Source organism: Stegostoma tigrinum, chromosome 2 (genome assembly GCF_030684315.1).
Source record: "Stegostoma tigrinum isolate sSteTig4 chromosome 2, sSteTig4.hap1, whole genome shotgun sequence".
Taxonomy (NCBI): Eukaryota; Metazoa; Chordata; class Chondrichthyes; order Orectolobiformes; family Stegostomatidae; genus Stegostoma; species Stegostoma tigrinum.
The window spans coordinates 77,252,227-77,271,510 of NC_081355.1; the positions used below are offsets into that span (position 1 = coordinate 77,252,227).

The following is a 19,284-nucleotide window of genomic DNA, read 5'->3' on the forward strand; positions in this document are numbered from 1 at the left end:
TCAGCAAACATCCCCACCTCTGACCTTATGATGAAATGAATGTCAATGATGAAGCAGCTGAAGATGTTTGGGCATACGACAAGATCCAGAGGAACTTGGGAAGGGCTCTTGAGGCACAATGGTAGAGCCCCAACCTCAGAGCCAGTAGGCCTGGATTCATGACCCACCTGCTCCAGAGGTATGTGATAAAACACCTGAACAAGCTGATTAAAAATATTTATCCAGAACACCTACTATGATATTCTGTGGCTGAGATAATTGACCTCCAACAACCACAACTATCTTTCTTTGTGTTATGTGTGGCTCCAAACAACAGAAAGTTTCCCCCATTTACTCCAAGTTTACTAGGACTCTGACACCATATTTGGTCAAAATGTTGTCTTCATCATCCAGCATGATCTGACTTTAACTAATCCATCCCAACTTTCCTTAATTAACATGCATTTAAAGTGAACATCAAATTTTGTCCTGGTTACTTCCACAGGATTAAACTGAGGAGTAGTTGCAGCATTCATCCTTACATCTTTTATTGAACTGGGTAACTGGAACACTGAGGAACAATGACTTATAACGCAACTTCAAACTGGCTCAAGTCTCACTCTCGAACTGAGAATAGGTGGCAACCCCAAAACAACACCACACTAATTCAACTCTGTAGAGAAATTAATGTGGGTTACAAGTTCAAATCCCAGATTTGAGCTAAAACCTTCTGTCCTGGCCAACTGTTGGTACAACAAATCACTGTACAGATTTTCTCATCATCATTTAGCTGACTGTCGAACCTTGTTCTGCGAAACACTGGCTGCTACTTTCCCACAATGTACTTCAAGGTTTGAAAGGGGCTTTGAGACATCCCAAGGTAATACTAGTATGGTATTAATATGCAACTAACGAAACATTTCCAGAAAGGCTATGATTCTTGTACAAGCAGGTGGAAGATAATTACACTTAAAGACAATGGCAGCCTTCTATTAAATTCTAAGCCTCTCAAAGTCCCTGAAGTGTTGTTATGAGGTCACACACAGCCGTCTCCTGAACAGACCAAACTTGCGTTCAAAGGATTTTGGGAGATTCGTTTTGGCAGGGAAAAATAATCATCAGAAAAGAAAAGCTCTACTAATGGCAGAGGATTCAAGAAACTCCCTAAAAACAAGGAAAGTACTTGAAGATGTTCACTATTTAGTAACCTGGTAAACTACTTTTACAGGCGAAGCTAGGACTAACTTATAACAATAGGAACTGGTACAGACCATTCAGGCCTGTTTCACCATTAAACGAAATCATGGCTTATGTGTGGCCGAACTCCACATATCTGCCTTTGGCCCATGATAATAAAATGTGAGGCTGGATGAACACAGCAGGCCAAGCAGCATCTCAGGAGCACAAAAGCTTTTGTGCTCCTGAGAAGCTGCTTGGCCTGCTGTGTTCATCCAGCCTCACATTTTATTATCTTGGAATTCTCCAGCATCTGCAGTTCCCATTATCTCTGCCTTTGGCCCATATCTCTTAATACCATTGCTTAACAAAAATGATCCATCTCAGATTTAAAACTGACAACGGATCCTACATCCACTGTTGTTTGTGGAAAGAGTTCTAAACCTCAAATCACCCTTTTGTGTAGAAGTGCTCCCTAACATCTCTCCTGAATTGTCCGGCTCTAATTTTTAGACTAATCCTCCAGTTCTAGTTCCCCAAGCAGCACAAGTAGTTTATCTTTATCCACTGTCTTTTCCTGTTAAAATGTTGAAGACCTTCTAGATTACCTTCTAACTTCTAGAGAAAACAGGCCTAATTTGTAAGATCACTCCTCAAAACTTAACCCTGAAGTCCAGGTATCATTCTTGTACACCTATGTTTTACTCCCTCCACGGCCAATACACCCTTCCTCAGGGGTGGTGCCCTGATCTGCTTACATCAGGCTGCAATACTGTAAGCAGGATCTAACCGGTGTTTTGTACAACTGCAGCATAACCTCTGGTTCCTTGTACTTCATTCCTCTAGATAACAACAGCCAGTATTCCAATCAATTTCGTAGATTATTTTCTGAGCTTATTTGTGACATTTTCAAGATCTAAAGTTCAGCACCATTCGTAACTCCTCAGACACTGAAGTAGTCCAAGTTCAAATGTAACAAGATTTGGACAATATCCAGGCCTGGGCTGATGAGTGGCAAGTAACATTCACACAGCAGAAATGCCAGGTAATGACCATCTCCAATAAGCAAGGCCTAACACTGTCACTTGACTTCATTGGTGTTAGAAGGGAATTCCCCAATAACAACATCCTTAGGGTTATCATTGACCAGAAACTCAACCGGACTCACCACATAAACTCAGTGGTTACAAAAGCAGGTCAAAGACTAGGAATACTACTGCAACTAACTCACCTCCTGACTCCACAAAGCCAATGGTGTGATGGAATGCCCTCCACTTGCCTGGATGGGTGCAGCTCCAGCAACACAAGAAGTTTGACTCCATTCGTGATAAAGCAGCCTGAATGATTAGCACCATATCCAGAAGCATTCACTCCTTCCACCACTGACACTCAGTACCTATTGCTGCTACTATCTACAAGGTGCATTGCAGAAACTAACCAAAGGGAAGCAGATGCTTTGTGGAACATCTACGCTCGGTTCACACTAAACAACTGCACGTCCAAGGTGCAAACCATTTCAACTCCCCCTCCCATTCCTCAGACGACACATACATCCTGGGCCTCCTGCAGTGCCACAACGATGCCACCAGACGGTTGCAGGAGTAGTGATTCATATTCCGCTTGGGAATCCTGCAGACCAATGGAATCAATGTGGACTTCACAAGCTTCAAAATCTCCCCTCCAACTACCACATCCCAAAACTAGCCCAGCTCGTCTCCACCTCCCTAACCTGTTCTTCTCACCTATCCCTTCCTCCCACCTCAAGCTCCACCCCCATCTTCTATCTACTAGCCTCATCCCACACCACTTGACCTGTCCATCCTCCCTGGTTTGACCTATCTCCCATATAACTCCCCACCTACACTTACTTTTACTGGCTCCATCCCCACCTCTTTGACCGGTCTGTCTCCTCTCCACCTATCTTCTCTTCTATCCATCTTTTATCCACCTCCCCCATTTCTGAAGAAGGGTCTAGGCCAGAAACGTCAGCCTTCCTGCTCGGCCTGCTGTGTTCATCCAGCTCTACACCTTGTTATGTCAAGCCTTACAGTAAGTGAAAGATAAACATAAGAAAATGCCATTACTAAAAACTAATTATAAACAAAATATAAATGAGGAAGGGTCCCAACCCGAAACATCGACTTTCGTATTGCTCTGATGCTGTGTTCCTCCAGCTCCATCCACACTGTTGTGTCTAATACAATGTTAATACACAATACGTCACATGCTACAAGTCACTGCGCGTGGCGACACAAAATACAACGCTTTTAAGAGAAAACATATGAAAGACCAGCAGCAATAGAATCCATTAAATTGTCGGCCTACTATATATATCCAAACTGTTCAATAATTGCTTTTGTTCTCCCAGAGAAGGAAATCTGGCGTCCTCACTCACAGCAGCCTGTATGTGGTGCCAGTCCCTCACCAACGTAGCTGACCTCTGAAATGAACATCACTTGCACCCAACCCCGACGCCAAGGTGACCGGGGATGGATAATAAATGCAGGCGTAAAATCAAAAAGACAGTGGTAGCGGGGAAGAGAAGAAAGGGAAGACGCCATTGGCGACGGCTATCACCTCCTCCAGATGAAGTTGCGATGCTCGCTGAGGGGCCAGGTGCAGGAAGCAGTCCTTGATGTTGCCGAGTCTGAGTTGCACGCAGACGGCCCCGGCAACCAACATCCTGCCGCGCGCTGCCAAAGGGCACAACTCGCGCCGCTTACACCGTTAGGCGCAGGATTCCACAGATTCGAACACAGACCGCATTCGCCAGATCCAGCACAGCCAACTTCCGTCAGTTTCCGTTTCCGAAAATGACCTACCGACGCAAGATTTCTTCGATTGACCTCTGACCGACCTATCACATCCCGAGCTCAACGGGAGGGCACGGAGGAGGCGGGACTCCATCCGGGGCCGGTGCCAAACGATCTAGTCATCGAGCGATCGGTACTCGATTGCGATCGTCTCTTCTTCGATCAAAGATGGCTGTTCGGGTTCCTGAGGTGTTCAGACACCATCGGCAGGAAAACGTCTGCTTCACGCGACCCAAGTACCGAGAGGGTCGGAGGCTGAGGGCTGTCAAAGTAAGTGCTGCTTCGGATGTAGGTGAAGGTTTGTGAAACAACCCGATCCCGTCCTGCAGCTCATTGATTGCGAGGAATGCAAAAGTCTTTCGTTGAATGCAATGTTGTTCTCAATGAGGATACAACATGGCTGTCTGGTGGAAAGATGCGAATATTTTGGAGTTTTCTTGGATCTTTAGAAGACGTTTATCGTTTTCTTGTCGACATTGAGCGTGATCCAGATTTCCACTTTATGGTCGAAAACATTTAATAATTTACTGCTAAATTATCTAATTTCAATGGCAAAATATTGCGCTCGATTACCTCACCAGAAAGAATTCTGTCCTTCCAATTCTTTCCTTTGTAATTATAAACAGTTCGGTTATGATCTAAACGTTAGCGGGTATAAACAGGTTATTTAAATTAACCCTGTAAACTCTAGAATATTTATGATTCTTGGCTAGAGATTCACTCTGTCGACTGAAGTATAATAATTCTAGCAGTTCGCTTGAACGGTATTCTAATTTAAACACTGACTCCCTCCACCACAGTGACAGTATTACATACAAGATACATTACAGGTGCATTCAAGTAATTTCAATAACACCTTACAAACCCATGAGTTCTACCACCTAGAAGGGCAAGAGCCGCGGTTACGTGGGAAACCACCACCTGTAACTTCTCCAAGCCGCACTCGGGACCGTATTTCGGTTCCTTTAATTTTGCTATCAAAATTCTGAAACTGATTTCCTAACACTACGGCGAAATAAGTAAACCACGTGGACTGCAGCAATTTGAGAAGATAGTTAAGCATTTGTTTGTTTTTCAAGAGCAGTTAAGAACAAACAACAAATTCCTAGCCAATGTTCACATGTAATGGCATATTTTAAAATTCTGCATTTTAGAACTGAATGACGGCTTCCAATTTCACCACCACCTTTCTGCCATACAGCTCATTTGCAGATCTCCTATATCTTTCTTTGTCTTGGAAATACCACAGTCAGTATGGCTATGCATTGGATGACAATGTCATCCCTGCAAAGAGCTTTAGGACTTCACTCACCCAACAGACCTGTTTCTGAACCTGAACAACAATTTGTCAATGCTGTAGAGGACCACAACATTCAAGAGCAGGAGACGTCTATCTGGCCCTTCAAAGCTGTTGTGTAATTAGTAAAATCATGGCTGATCTGATTATGGTGTCAGCTTTACTATTCTGTTTGCAAACCATAATCCTTGATTCCCTTGTTTGTCAATATTCCATTCAGCTCAGCCTTGGATAAGTTCAGTGAGCCATCCTTCACTGCTTTGTGGAGAAGATAATTTGTGATCTCCTTATGTTAGGAATAGAGCATAATGATGAACACGTAGAATTAGAAACAATTTATTGAATCCAAGTAACAATTGCAAAATAGTTGATTTAAATGCACAAATTGTAGTAATTGGATTTAAATACTATTACAGAGACGTGGTTACAGAGTGACCAAGATTGGAAATTGAACATTTGGGATTTAGGAGGGATGGGCAAGAAGGACAAGGAGATGAGATAGCACTCTTAATAGAAGACAGGATCAGTAGATTAGTGAGAGGGAACCTTGGATGAAAGGATGAAGATAGAACAGAGAACATAGAAAAGTACAGCACAGTACAGGCCTTTTGACCCACGATGTTGTGCCTTGGAATAACCCTATTCCAAAAGATGTAGAATCAGTTTGGGTAGGGTAAGGAACAGTAAGGGGCAGCACAATTTTTTTCAAGTTTTTTATAGATCACTAAATTGTACAGGTGATACTGGACACAGTACAAATCAGGACATTACACTTGCGTGTACTTGTGGGTAATAAAGTAATAATGGATAATTTCAGTTAACATAGAAGCTGTGTGGAACTTTTACCCTAAACCTAAGGTCTATCTAACCTCCACCAGTACCTTATACTATCTATCGTCCATCAAATCAGCACTAATGCTCTGGAGGATTCCTGGACTGTGAATGAGCTGGATTTCTGGAGCAGTTATATTGAGGAGCCAACTAAAGAGCAGCCCTTGGTGTCTGTTTCCCGAACAAGGGTCTTGGGAAGTCAGAAATTAAATTTAGTATAGATAGTATTTAAAAAGTTAACTTGATTTAAGATTGATGAATTTATGACCTTCATCCCAAAGTATTGAAGGATCATTAAATATCAGAGCAGAATTTGGCCTTTTAGCCCATTGAGTCTGCTGCAACATTCAGTCATAGCTGATGTGTTTCTCAATCCCATTGTCCTGCCTTCTCCCTGTAACCCTTGATTCCCTTAGTGGGATCACTGTGGGAAAAACTATGGGATCTACCACTCTAAAGCAATAATATAGCATTGATGATTTTGAAATCACTGGCTTTGTTTCCCCCACATTCATGTTTGACAATGGTCTAGGTGTACACAATAAATCTGGAATCGAAGCACCTGCTAATACAGGGAGTGCCAGCTGTGGGAGTCATGAAGGAGTTGATTGAACTGTTTGCATTATATGGAACCATTGAAGAATATTCTGTATTGCATGAGTACCCAGCTGAGGAATTCACAGAAGTTTATCACATCAAATACCAAAGATTACAGAGTGCAAGGTAATGAATTAGAAATTAACTAGAATAACTTTTTCAGTTTTGGAGAAATAATATCTTTCATTCTTTCTTTGTACAGTAAACCTTTTACTAACTGGTGCCCTATGGGACCAGTAGTGTGCCAGTTGATCAAGAGGTCCACATAATCAGTATAAAAACACACACTAAGTAATAGAAATGTATTGGGGAAAAAAAACACATCGCTGCTGCACTTTACATCATAAATCACTTAAATAATAATCCACTTAGCCCTGAATAAAACTTACAAGCAGAGAGCCTTCCCACATGCACCCTCAAATGACCTCTTGGGCAATGCAGAGATCCCAATAAATCAATAAACTCTCAGTATTTTAGGGATATAATTTTTGCCGGTTTACCGAGCGTGCCGATTCTTAAGGTGCCAGCTAAAACAAAGTTTGCTATATCTTTTTATTGGAGTTAAAGATTTTTGAAATTAATTCACTTTGGCCAACCTCTTTATAAAGTAACAAGTTATCCATTTTATTCTTACCACAGGGTCTGAGTGGTACAAAGTGAATTATGTTTAATATGCTTTTTGGTTCAAAATATAAGTTGATGGTAAAGTTTGTGCGGTCTTAGTCCGTGGTTCAATTTTGGATATAGTCTAAAATTCCATACACTTGAAAGTTTTACAGATAAAAGTAATGGTATCGGTAAATGTCTATCAAATTTGTGTAATTTTTAAAGAAATGTAGCTAGTATTCAATCTTAACAAACATAAACATAGTATCTGCTAAGTAAAACCAATATCCATATGTCAGATAATTTGAAGTTACTCCTTTTCTCTGCTAGTTGGTATAAATTAAGGTGCAAGAGACTCAAATTTTAAAAGCTGATGTTATTTTAACTATCTTTAGTTTCACTAGCAATCTTCTCATAAGAGAGGAGTTATAAAAGGGTGCTACTATATTGTAAGATAATAAAATGTGAGGCTGGATGAACACAGCAGGCCAAGCAGCATCTCAGGAGCACAAAAGCTGACGTTTCGGGCCTAGACCCTTCATCAGAGAGCATGAAATTCTACACTTCTAAAACTTCTATACCTTTAGTGATTCCTGGCATTTCAAGAATGTTTTATTGATGTAGAAATGTTACTTCACGTAATTTGGTGAAATGAATGTCACTATTTCTATATTTTTTTCAAAGTAAAATTTAATGTTATTTTATTTTCTACAAATTTGATGTTTACTAAGTATGCTGCACTGCCCAACCACTGTATTTAACCATATATTTTCATCATTTCTCAGAATAGCAAAACGTAAACAGGATGAGCAAAGTTTTTTTGGTCGTTTGCTTCATGTATGTTATGCCCCAGAGTTTGAATCAGTGGAGGATACCAGAGAAAAACTAAAAGAGAGGAGAAGGTACATAATGAGGTCAACAAGCAGCAAAGGTTTGTGCATGGACTACCTTTTTCATTTATGTTGCTTTTCTTCTGTCACCAAGAATAAAGCCAAAAATTGTTTGTTTCTAAATGTGAAAATGTAATTAGTCTTTTCATTTTTTTTTGGAACACACACGTTAATGCTTTGCTGAAGGAAGGTTAACGTTTACATGCTTCAGATACTCAGAACACAATTTAACTAGTACTCAAAATAATTAAGGTTGTATCTACTTGTTTGGAAATATTGAAGTATAATACAGCATATGCAAAGTCTGTATACCACTCCTATACGGTAGGTTCAAATACTATATTCATGAAATAGCATTAACTGAAGAGTTAGCAGTGAAAATTAACATTTTCTGCTAGCTTCCTTTGGGGAGCAGCCAGATTTTGAAGTTCAAAGATACCAGCTGTTGGTGTACAAACATCCTGCAGCAACAAGAAGTGTTGAATTCAATGTTTCTTTTCACAGCATTTACAACAATGGCATTCAAGAGTGCATCCTAATAGCAGAATAATAAATTACTGTATATTTTGTACTCTAATACATTCTCTGACTTATCAAGAGTGGTACAACAGATCCAGAAGTGCATTAACGTTCTTTGGGAAACATATGGCAAATGCAATATGGTCATACCTAGAGTGGTAGAGCAGCCTTTTTTCCAATCATCTGACCCTGCAACCAACTGGGGAAAATATATGTGCTTAAGTGTAAAAATAAATGAAACTTTGCATGCTCTAAAATGGATATTTGCTGTTCATATCTTGGACATCCTTCCATTGGTGTATCTGTGTTATCTCCCTTCATGTCTCTTTTCTTGATTGTTTGAATTCTTGCTGAGATACAGAAAACATAACACCAATGAATAATAGAAAAGCAGCTGGGGTTTTTTCCAAATTGAGGAAGTTGATCATAGTTTCTAACTACCCCGTCAACATCTCCAGCTCTAATCAGTGAACCTGAAATCTATCTGGTCTGCATAGTTCATCCATTATCTTTACAATCAGGAAGCTTGCACTCCGGGGTATTCAAAACAATTATCTTCTGAGCTAGACAATAAATGTAGTGGAAGCCCATGACCTGTATGTAAACAGTTATGTACAAAGCACTGAAATCTGGGATTACTTCACTTAGAATATAAAACATTTAAGAAAGTTGATTTTAAAAGAACTGAACAAATACTTTATTTAAAAAACTGAAAGAACTGCAGATGCTGGAAATATGAAACAAAAACAGAAAATTTCAGCAGGACTGGCAGCATCTGTGAAGAGAAATCAGGTTTAACGATTCGGGTTCAGTGCCCCTTCTTGAGAATTTTACTTTAATGCTTTCTGTGTCCTCATATCACAACCAACTCTCTGTAATTAATTCTAACATTTGTATATTGGCATCTGAAATAAAATGCTGCATCATTTTAAGATTTACCCAGTACAAAGATCATGGCATATTAATCAGCAATGCATTAAAATATTTTAGTGTTTCAAGTAATTAGTTAGTTTTGGGCTGAATTTGAAGCTTAAAGGTTATTTTTAATCATTTAGTAAAATGTTAGATTCCTTTGCTTTCTGAAAATATGTCAGAAACCAATCTACTCGAGAATGTAGACAGTGAGGAAAATACCAACAGGCATTATCAGGACTTGGGCAGACACAAACAATATCTAAATACAGTGTGAAGTGGTTCACTTTGATACAAAGAATGATACGAGGCAATATAAAAATAATACCATTCTAAAATTATTGCAGAAGCAGAGAGATGTGTGATTGGAACATATGTACATAAGGTAAGAGGACAAGTTGTTCCACTTCTAACAAATTGGATCCCAGAATGAAATCAGGCTTGATAGATTTTTTTAAATTAATATGGTAATCATTCACAAATATAATCACATGAGGCGGCAGAGCTTCACTAACGAACATATCTTACACAAAACCAAAAAAGAAACTGTGGATATATAACAGGTTGAAAAGTCTTAATAGCCAGCAAAACAAAGTTTCAAACTAGTTACAACACGAACACCTTATTCAAATCCTGAAAAATTGCACCTCTATTTTAAATATTTAGTTCATAGTGCCGTTTTGCTGCTAGCCGATGTTCGTGTATCCTGATGGCTAGTTTCCTTCCTGTCTGTCCAGTGTAATGTTTGTGGCAATCATTGCATGGTATTTTTTAAACCACATTTGTTCTGCTTGTTGTGGGAATGGGGTCTTTAGTCCTTATAAGTGTTTGTTGTAGAATGGTTGTGTGCTTGTGAGCCACTATGATTCCTCGTGGTCTTAGGAGCCTTGTTAAAACTGAAAAAAAACTGTGGATGCTGTAAATCAGGAACAAAAACAAAGTTGCTGGAAAATCTCATCAGGTTTGGCAGCATCTGTGAAGGTAAAAAACAGAGTTAACGTTTCGGGTCCCGTGACCCTTCCTCGTCATTTATTTTTGTTAGGAGTCTTGTTGTCAGTTCTGATATGTTCCTCATGTTGGGAAGTGCGGTAAGTGTGTTAAGTCGAACTGTATCCTCCAGTTTTGTCTGTTATGTAGGCATTTGTGGATGAAGTTGCGGGGATATCTGTTTAAAGCAAGGATCTTGTATAGGTGTTCTTTTTCTTCGTGGCGTAATTCTGGAGTGTTGCAGTGTGTTCTGGCCCATTTAAATAGTGTCCTAATACAGCTTTATTTCTATACGATGGGGTGGCTGCTGTGGAAGTTGAGAATTTGATCTGTAGGGGTTGCTTTTCTGTACACTAAGGTTTGGAACTCCCAGTTTGTCAGTCATTCTACCTTAACATCCAGAAATGGAAGTCTATTGTTGGTTTCTTCTTCCCTTATGAATTTAATTCCTGTGAATATGCTGAGAAACATATTGGAACTGACAACAAGACTCCTAAGACCACCAGGAATCATGGTGGACCACAAGCCCACAGCCACTCGACAACAAAAACTTGCAAGGATTAAAGACCCCATTCCCACAACATGCAGAACGAACGTGGTTTACAAAATACCATGCAACAACTGCCACAAACATTACATCAGACAGACAGGAAGGAATCTAGCCATCAGAATACATGAACACCAACTAGCAGCAAAATGGCACGGCGAACTCTTCTTAATATCGGTACACTCAGACAATGAAGATCATCAGTTTAACAGGGACAAAGTAATCATAGTAGCCCAAGCCAAAAATACACACGCACAGCAATTCCCGGAGGCATGGTTGATACTTCAATCATAAACATATCGCATTGGATCCCATATATAAGCCCATACAGATCAAAACCGGAACTGACAGTACTCACCACTATGGACAGAACTGTATAAATTCCAAGCAGAGTAGAATAACATCACTTCGTCAGAGGCTCCACTGATGATGTCACCTAACATGGTGACAAAACGTCTGAACAAAAATAAGCCAGCAAGTCAGCAATCTCATCCACAACCCAAGCTACATAACTTTGCCAATACTTTAAACGTAAACTAACTTTGGATAGTTTGACTAAACCATTTCACATTTGTGATAACTCTAGGAATAGAGGGGCTTGATTTGCAGTACACTACACCAGTGAGTTATCACTGTATTTATTTTTCATCTCATCACAAAGTTGAAAAGGCTATTTAAAGAGAGCTTACGTAATCATTGCTTTTATAAATAGATGCATAAAATACAACAGCAAGAAATTCTGCACTGATTTTATAGAACATCAATTATGTCGCAGCTGAAATATTGGACCCGCACCTTCAAGAGAATGCAGAGTGTATTTATTAGAGTGATACACAGGATTAAAGCCTTGACAAAAGTCGACTTACTTGGTTTAAAATTTCAACCAAAATTTGGGAGGCATCTGTTCCTTAGTACATTCTCCATTGCAACAACCAACCAATCAGCATATACATGCCAACAAATAAGCACTTTCTTCTCATGCAGTATAAATTGTTCCTTTTGAAATTTGGTACTGATGTGATTCAGTCTTGATCAGTGCAAAGCAAAATAACTTCCACGGTATGTCTCTCTTAACATCAATGCATAATAGATTGTTTTGAGAGTAATTAGGGGAATTGCAGACATGGGGGTGAGTGGAGAAACTTAAGGAGGTTGATCAATGTGTAATATCGTGAAGAATTTTGATAGACTAAATAAGGACAAACTGCTTCTAGTGGCAGCAAATTTGACCAGAGTAAACAGATTTAAGATATTTGGTCAGAAAAACAGAGGCATAAAGGAAAACACAGTTGTTGTCTGAAACACATTGGCGTGAGGGTCATGGAAGCAGATTCAATATAAGTTTCAAAAAGTAAAACACTTGTGTAGGAAATTTTGCACTTGTACTTGTTAGGCCAAATGGTTGCCTTTTATGCCATATTACTTTATTATTTGTATATGGATAACACCTTAGATCTGTGACATTAACATGCTTTAAATTAGCTGTAAGCAAGCAATTATATGTGTGCCACCTTAAATCGTCTCAAAGCAATTTACAACCAATGAAATACTTTTTCAACTGTAGACATTGTGTACTATTTGAACAACAGCTGTATTATACTTTAAAATAAAACTTACAATTATGCTTTTTTTCACATTTGCCCTTTTAGATACAGACCTATACAAGGCAGGAAAGAGAGTCATAAAACCAGTTCCCTTATCACATACTGCAAAGGAAGCTTTTTCTGAAAAACCTGAGCATTGTGCAAGTTTGGAATCCAACCAGAAGTGGAATACAGATTCCGTATATAGTGACCCAATGCCATTGCCACCACTTCAACCAGATAATCCAGCCACTTTTTCGACATCAAGGGTCAGACAAGAATATTCTCAAATGTCTTCTTTGTGTGGAACATTACCAAAAGACATTGCTATTAGTACAGAAAACCAATCATATTTTGAATCTAAATTACCTTGTTTTCACAACCAGTGTTTGGACAAATCTGGTGATTCTAAGGATTCATGGAGTTCAGAAAGAAAAACTTGGACCCCTAAAATTGGGAATTGTGTCTCCAGATTTGTTCCCAGGACTACTCTGCTGCAAGGCAGGAAGAAAATAAATCAAGAAATGAACATTCACATATGTGATGGATTTGATACTGACAGTACTACCGTGGTATTAGGACCAAAGCTTCCAGAAATGCCAAAGATAGACTTGGGGGATACTTCCTTAAATATGTCTGCAACTTTGATCAGGAATAAACTTACAGAGGTATGCATCATACAGTGTTAAGTCCACGATAGCATACTGGAACAAGGTAGCCAAAAATGATGAGAGACATGACATGGAATCTCCTGTTTGTGTGCACCATGAAAACTAAATATCCAAAAATGTACCCAGTCAGCATATAGAACTGAGTTATATGCAAACCTAAAATTACATTTTGTTAGTCATATTTAATTTGATGACACCTAGATCGCTCACATGTATATGCATATACAGAAAATTTCGGGCTTATTTGAACAAGGAGGGTAATTATCCACATAGACTGATTGGGTTGAATAGACTGTTTCAGTGTTATAACTTCTATATGTTTCTATATTTTGTAAATAAATAAAAACCTTTATTTTGTTTTGAAAAATTTAGTTTTCCCACCAATTTGCCAAATTTTCACAGGAAAGCAAGCATCTGGTGGCATGTAGGATTTTTATATGGGCAGATGTAGAGGAAGCTAGTGTTATCATATAGCTTTTAGGAGCTGCTGCTCCATATATCCTAGTAGATAGTTCATGACTAGATTATACAGGCCTGGGAACAAACTACTTGACTTTTTTTTCAAGCATGGAATTGATGCATGGTTGTGTAAACCTGCAAAGAAAATTTAAAAATAATAATTAAAGGATGTTAGCTCTCGAGTTATTTTTGTGACATGTTGTAAAAGGTTGATAGGTGTGTTTATAATTAAAAGTTTTTCTTGTTTTCACTAGGTTTTGTCGTCTTCTACAAAAGAAGCTGAAGTATTACAAATAAAACCTCCAAAACAACGTCGAAGAATCTAAAGATGAGCTCCCTGAAAGATGGAAGAAAAACAATTGCCTCGCCATTATGTGCTATTTCACATGAAACGTATTGGTTTGATTATTGGTAGCTCTTGCTACCAAAGCAAACGTATCAATGTACTTTATGCATAAGGTGATTCCAGAAAGACAACAACATTAATCTGGAAAATTGCTAGTTATAATATTTAAGAGAGGAAAGTTACCCACAGACACTGGGAGATCTTTTTTGAAATAGTGCTGTGTGATCTTTAATGTCCACTAGAACAGTCAGAAGCAACCTCCATTTAATGTCACTTCAGAAGAACGGAGTTTTCCATAGAAATCCTTTAATGCACTAAAGTGTTGCCTTGGCTCATATATTCAAGTCTTTACACAATACTTCATTCTACCAATTGCAGTGGGAGGCCAAGTCTAGGAAATTTAGAAAGAGTAAGTTAATATGGAAAATCAAATTTGCCAGAATAAAAGTTAAATATAGATTTAGAATGATGACTATAATGAAGGATAAAGAAAAAAGGCGAAAACACACAAACAAAAGACAGGTACAGAAAAGAGAGAGATGTGATTAACAATAAATAAAATTATTCAACAATGCAAAAGCATTTACACTCAGTGATAGACCCCTAAGAAGAGATTGCTTTTGTGAAGATGAGCACACTTTAGTTTTGCATATGAATAACAAAGAGCAATCAGTTGAAATTCACAGGAAAAGGCTTTTGAAACTTTTCACCCCCTTAATATTAAATAACTTCATAAGTAAATGTACTCATCAACTTTGCTTGTTTTTACTAGCTGTGTAATTTACATAACCATTTCTGAAATAAAGATGGATCGATGAAATGGTTAAATTGCTGATGGAAGAAAGGAAATTATTTAATGCCTTCAAAAATATATTATGATTTGCTTGTGCTGGGATATGATTGAGTTGGAATGGTGCATTTATTCCCCATCCCTAGTTGACTTGCAAATATACCGGTGAGCATTATTGAATGGCTGCAAATGTAACGATACTGTTGAGGTTAGATAGGGGACTGTAGGATATCAACATGGTGCAAAAGAAGGAGTTAGGATATGTGCCTGGTTTAGGCTTATATTTGGTGGTAGCAATCACAGAAGATTTTTGTTAATGATATGTTAGCACAGTTATGTTATTTACACAGTTGTAAATATTTCATGGATTTGCAATGACTTTAGTTATATTAGCCACACATTCTATTATTCACTATCAGCCACGAAAATGAAACAGGCATATGTCTGTTACATCGTCTGATGCTTTTTACATTGTTTTTGTAGCTTGTGGTTTTTTTAATCAGAAAACATTTGGGGTACTAATGCAAAGAACATAAAAGATAACATCAGTAAATCAGTCCTTGTGTATTCCTACAACGTTTTTCCTATTTTTTGAATTTATTTGAAGTTATTCCCACTTACTGTGGAGACATTATTTACAGCAACTAATGCTGCAAAGCCAGCTGAAACATACATAAGTCTAGATACGAGTGTTCACAGGCACCCAAAACAGCACTAAATTTCTGTCCATCCAGTGTGATGTGATTTAGTGTAAATGATTATTAATGTTTTCAATGTATTAGTTGCTTAGTCACTAGAACAACATCCACTCTGCAACTTGCTTTTCAATAAGTAATTAAAAGTAAGCGTAAAATAAATCATGTTTGAATTTGAGTTTTGCTTTTAGGTTGATTCCATTCCAAGCAATTTCATAGATCAATTATATAGTACTGCTTCAAAATATGGTACTGAAACTTTTTAAATAATACATTTGTTTCTAACTTAAAAGGTACATTTCTTCCATTGCAGTTATTAAGATATTTCATTTATGTTACAGTTAGGAATAGAAACAGTGCCTTTTGTCAGTTCACCCGAGTTTTCTTTTATAGCGAATAAACTAGAAGCCTTCTTCTGGGAGCTGAGGCTTCAGACATTCCTAAGAAGTACTGTAGGTAACTGTGCAGGTAGAAATTTCAATTGACAGTTATATTACCTGAAGCAAATTAAAAATTAACAATCAACAGATTAGACATTTAAGATATTGTGAATTTTCCTTAACTTTATTAGTTAAGTCTACAAAGAAAAGAAAATTTCACATATGCTTCCACAATAATGTAACAGACACTATAGAAAATCAAGATATTCCCATTCTGTTGTGGATATAGCTGCCGGACAGGACCTTACACAAGGGGGAGAAAAGCAGAAAGGTAGTTGGTGTGGTGGGGGGGTAGGTTATGTGTATGGGAAAGCTGTATGACTGCAACTGCATCATGCACAACAATCAATGTTGTACCTTTTCAAGTACAAAAGTGAAGTACCCAAGATCTGTTATTTGGTTGTCACTTCAACAGATGCTTTAGAATACGAAATTGGAGGGGCATGAATACTTGTTCCCATCTCATTACATTGGGCCTGCATCAATTTGAGGTGTTGGCTGCCAATCCAATTGCAGCTTTCTGCAAGAATACTGAAGTTTTACGTTAGATGTGAAGTCTTGCCTTTACAAGCTCCCATTCTTTCTCATTAGTCCTTGGAACTGAGCATTTTCCAAGCAAAACAAAGCCAAAAATAGCTACTGTACTTTACAAATCATTGGATTGGGTTTACTTTCCTCTCTATTCCTCAATTATTTCTTCCTTTTGAATCTTGTTGAACAAAATTTCAACTAAATAACTTATGGAAACCATGATCACATATCTAAAAATTGCAGTTCCATCCAGTCAGCTACCACAAGAGCAGTAGAAACAACAGGTGTTGTAACACAGTCTAGGTTGGATGGAAGTAAAAATGATGAAATTGATCATGTGCAATAGTCTGATATTATTTTCCATTCATCTTAATTTCACACCCAAAATTTTTTTAACAATATACAGATCCTTGAAAACAAATTGCTAACATTCAAAATGTGTTCATTTAATATAATTGGTTTCTGCGATTACTTAATTGTACAGACAATATAGGCAAAATTGGCATTGGCAAAAGTTTACAATATTGAGGTGCACTGTCATAATCAAATTTATACATCTTTTATACATAAAATGTACATTGAGTTTTGTTAAACATATAAAAACATGAATCTTTCTATCCTCTTTAAAACTAAGACAATTTTTGAATAATCAGGAATATCCTGTGAGAATTCTACAAAATGTCTTATCAAAGGCTTTTCAAAGAGTGGTCACACCCAACGCAATTTTTCATATTTCTCCAACTTTTAAAGAAAAATTGAGATAACTGGAAGTATATGTTTATTTTGCAATGTTAAATACTTATTTTCTCATTGACATGTCAATGTTGTATAAAAATAACAATTTGCATTTCAGTATTGTACCACTCATATTCCATGTATTTAACGTGAAGGTTTGAGCTGGTGCAACGGGAAGACTTATTTTATAAGTTGATAAGCAAGAAATACACTTAGCCAAGTGCACAATGCTTGATTTAACAAATTCCTTGGTGCATGACCGATTGGTAATTAAGTTAACTAAAATGAATACAATGACAGTGGAATCTTACAAAGCGTCAACAAAAATTAATCGTCCTTGTTTTTCTTGAAGGCCTGTTCTTCAAATGCAAGTGCACTCTACAAATAATGATAAAAAACATAATTCAGAAAGATAATTATATCAGTTATCCCGTACTGCCATTACTGTTCATAATTGTGGCTTTCAACTTTGCACAATCCCAAGTTGTTTATGTCAGATGTAATACTGTATTCCTCAGTTAAAAGCTTCAGTTTTAATTAAATGGAGTGATATATTGACAAATCAGGAGTAGGACAACACTGACAACCTTTAATACTCTTTGTGCGTTTCAGTGATTTCATTAAGCAAAAAAAAAAGGAAACTCAACTTGTTGTCAGATTATACTATCATTCTAGCTTTATATATAATTTATTTTGTGCCAGTCACTTCAGTCTATTAACCCTGTCTTTACTCATGAGTATCTGAATTATCCTGCAACTTCTTCATTGGTCCAGTACAACATTTTGTACCACTGTTTTCAATCATTAGCACCCCATACACCACCTTGAGCATTCACTTTCTCCATCAATGAGATACAATGGCAGCTTAGTTTACCATTTAAAAGATGCACTGCAGCAGCTCGCTATGCCTCCTTTGACAGCAGCTTCTAAACCCATGAACTCTGCAATTCAAACATGATTAAGGTTCTTGCCAAGATTTGTAGCTCAGGTTGTAGGTGAGGTTGTTGGCTTCCTCACTGAGCCGGCTAGTCATTGTACAGACATCTTGTCACCATGCTCGGTAACATCATCAGTGCGGCTTTCGATGAAGTGAAGTTAGAACATAGAACAATATAGCGCAGAAGCTGCTCCACTTCAATTGGAATTTATATGATCCAGGCCGTTAAGTTGGGTTGTGTCATTTCTGTTTTTTTTAGCATGGGTTTGTATATGGGTCTAATTCCAAATGTTTGTTGATTGCATTACAGGTTGAAAACCAGACCTCCAGGAATTCCCAGGTATGTCTGTGGTTGCCTTAAGCTAGGATGGTCGTGTCCTAGCTAAATTGATGGCCTTCATTGTCAGAATGATACAAGGAACTTCCCCTTATCTCAGCGCATTCGGACAATGAAGGTCATCAATTTAATTGGAACGTGACCATCCTAGATCAAACCAACCACAGACATGCACGGGAATTCCTAGAGGCCTGTTTTACAATCCGTAATGCAGTCAACAAACATCTGGAATTAGACCCCATACACAAACGCGCATAAAAATGAACCAGAAACGACACAACCCACCTCAACAGATCTGATCAGATCAGATAACGACCAACCGGAGTAGAACAACATCACTTCACTGGAGGTTGCAATGATGATGTTATTTAGCATGGTGACGAAACGTCTGTACAATAACCAGCCAGCTCGACGAGCAAGCCAACAACCTCATCTCAAACATGAGCTGGCAACCTGTGGAGGATGGATACTTATACAACTCTGAAACTTGATTGGTCAAATCCATTTTTCTCATTATCAATTTTTAAGAATATAGTTATCAAAATCCGTTTCTAATTTTAAATGAAAGGCACATACAGGAAAAAAACTTACTTAGCAATGGATATT

General features: G+C 37.9%; 3 protein-coding genes across 4 annotated transcripts in view; 1 reads left to right on the forward strand and 2 right to left on the reverse strand.

Annotated features, from left to right (window-relative positions):
• The window catches only part of pex1 (peroxisomal biogenesis factor 1), a 93,502-nt gene extending 89,531 nt beyond the window's left edge, over positions 1 to 3,971 (reverse strand). For both annotated transcript variants that reach the window (XR_007250052.2, XM_048557193.2), the window contains exon 1: positions 3,733 to 3,971. Coding sequence is in view for 1 of the 2 variants with exons in the window: in XM_048557193.2 (XP_048413150.2) it covers positions 3,733 to 3,837 (105 nt within the window). In the remaining variant the exon portion in view is untranslated. The remainder of the gene's footprint in view (positions 1 to 3,732) is intronic.
• A 79-nt stretch (positions 3,972 to 4,050) lies between these two features.
• On the forward strand, positions 4,051 to 15,860 carry rbm48 (RNA binding motif protein 48). Its single transcript, XM_048557294.2, has 5 exons — positions 4,051 to 4,238; positions 6,629 to 6,819; positions 8,085 to 8,230; positions 12,804 to 13,405; positions 14,122 to 15,860. Exons 1-5 carry the CDS (start codon positions 4,137 to 4,139, stop codon positions 14,191 to 14,193), a joined length of 1,113 nt encoding a protein of 370 aa, XP_048413251.1. The 5' UTR covers positions 4,051 to 4,136; the 3' UTR covers positions 14,194 to 15,860.
• Positions 15,861 to 16,028: 168 nt separating this feature from the next.
• The window catches only part of clxn (calaxin), a 35,035-nt gene continuing 31,779 nt past the window's right edge, over positions 16,029 to 19,284 (reverse strand). The window contains exon 6 of the mRNA XM_048522703.2: positions 16,029 to 17,782. Within this exon, the coding sequence (XP_048378660.1) occupies positions 17,732 to 17,782 (51 nt within the window). The 3' untranslated portion in view covers positions 16,029 to 17,731. The remainder of the gene's footprint in view (positions 17,783 to 19,284) is intronic.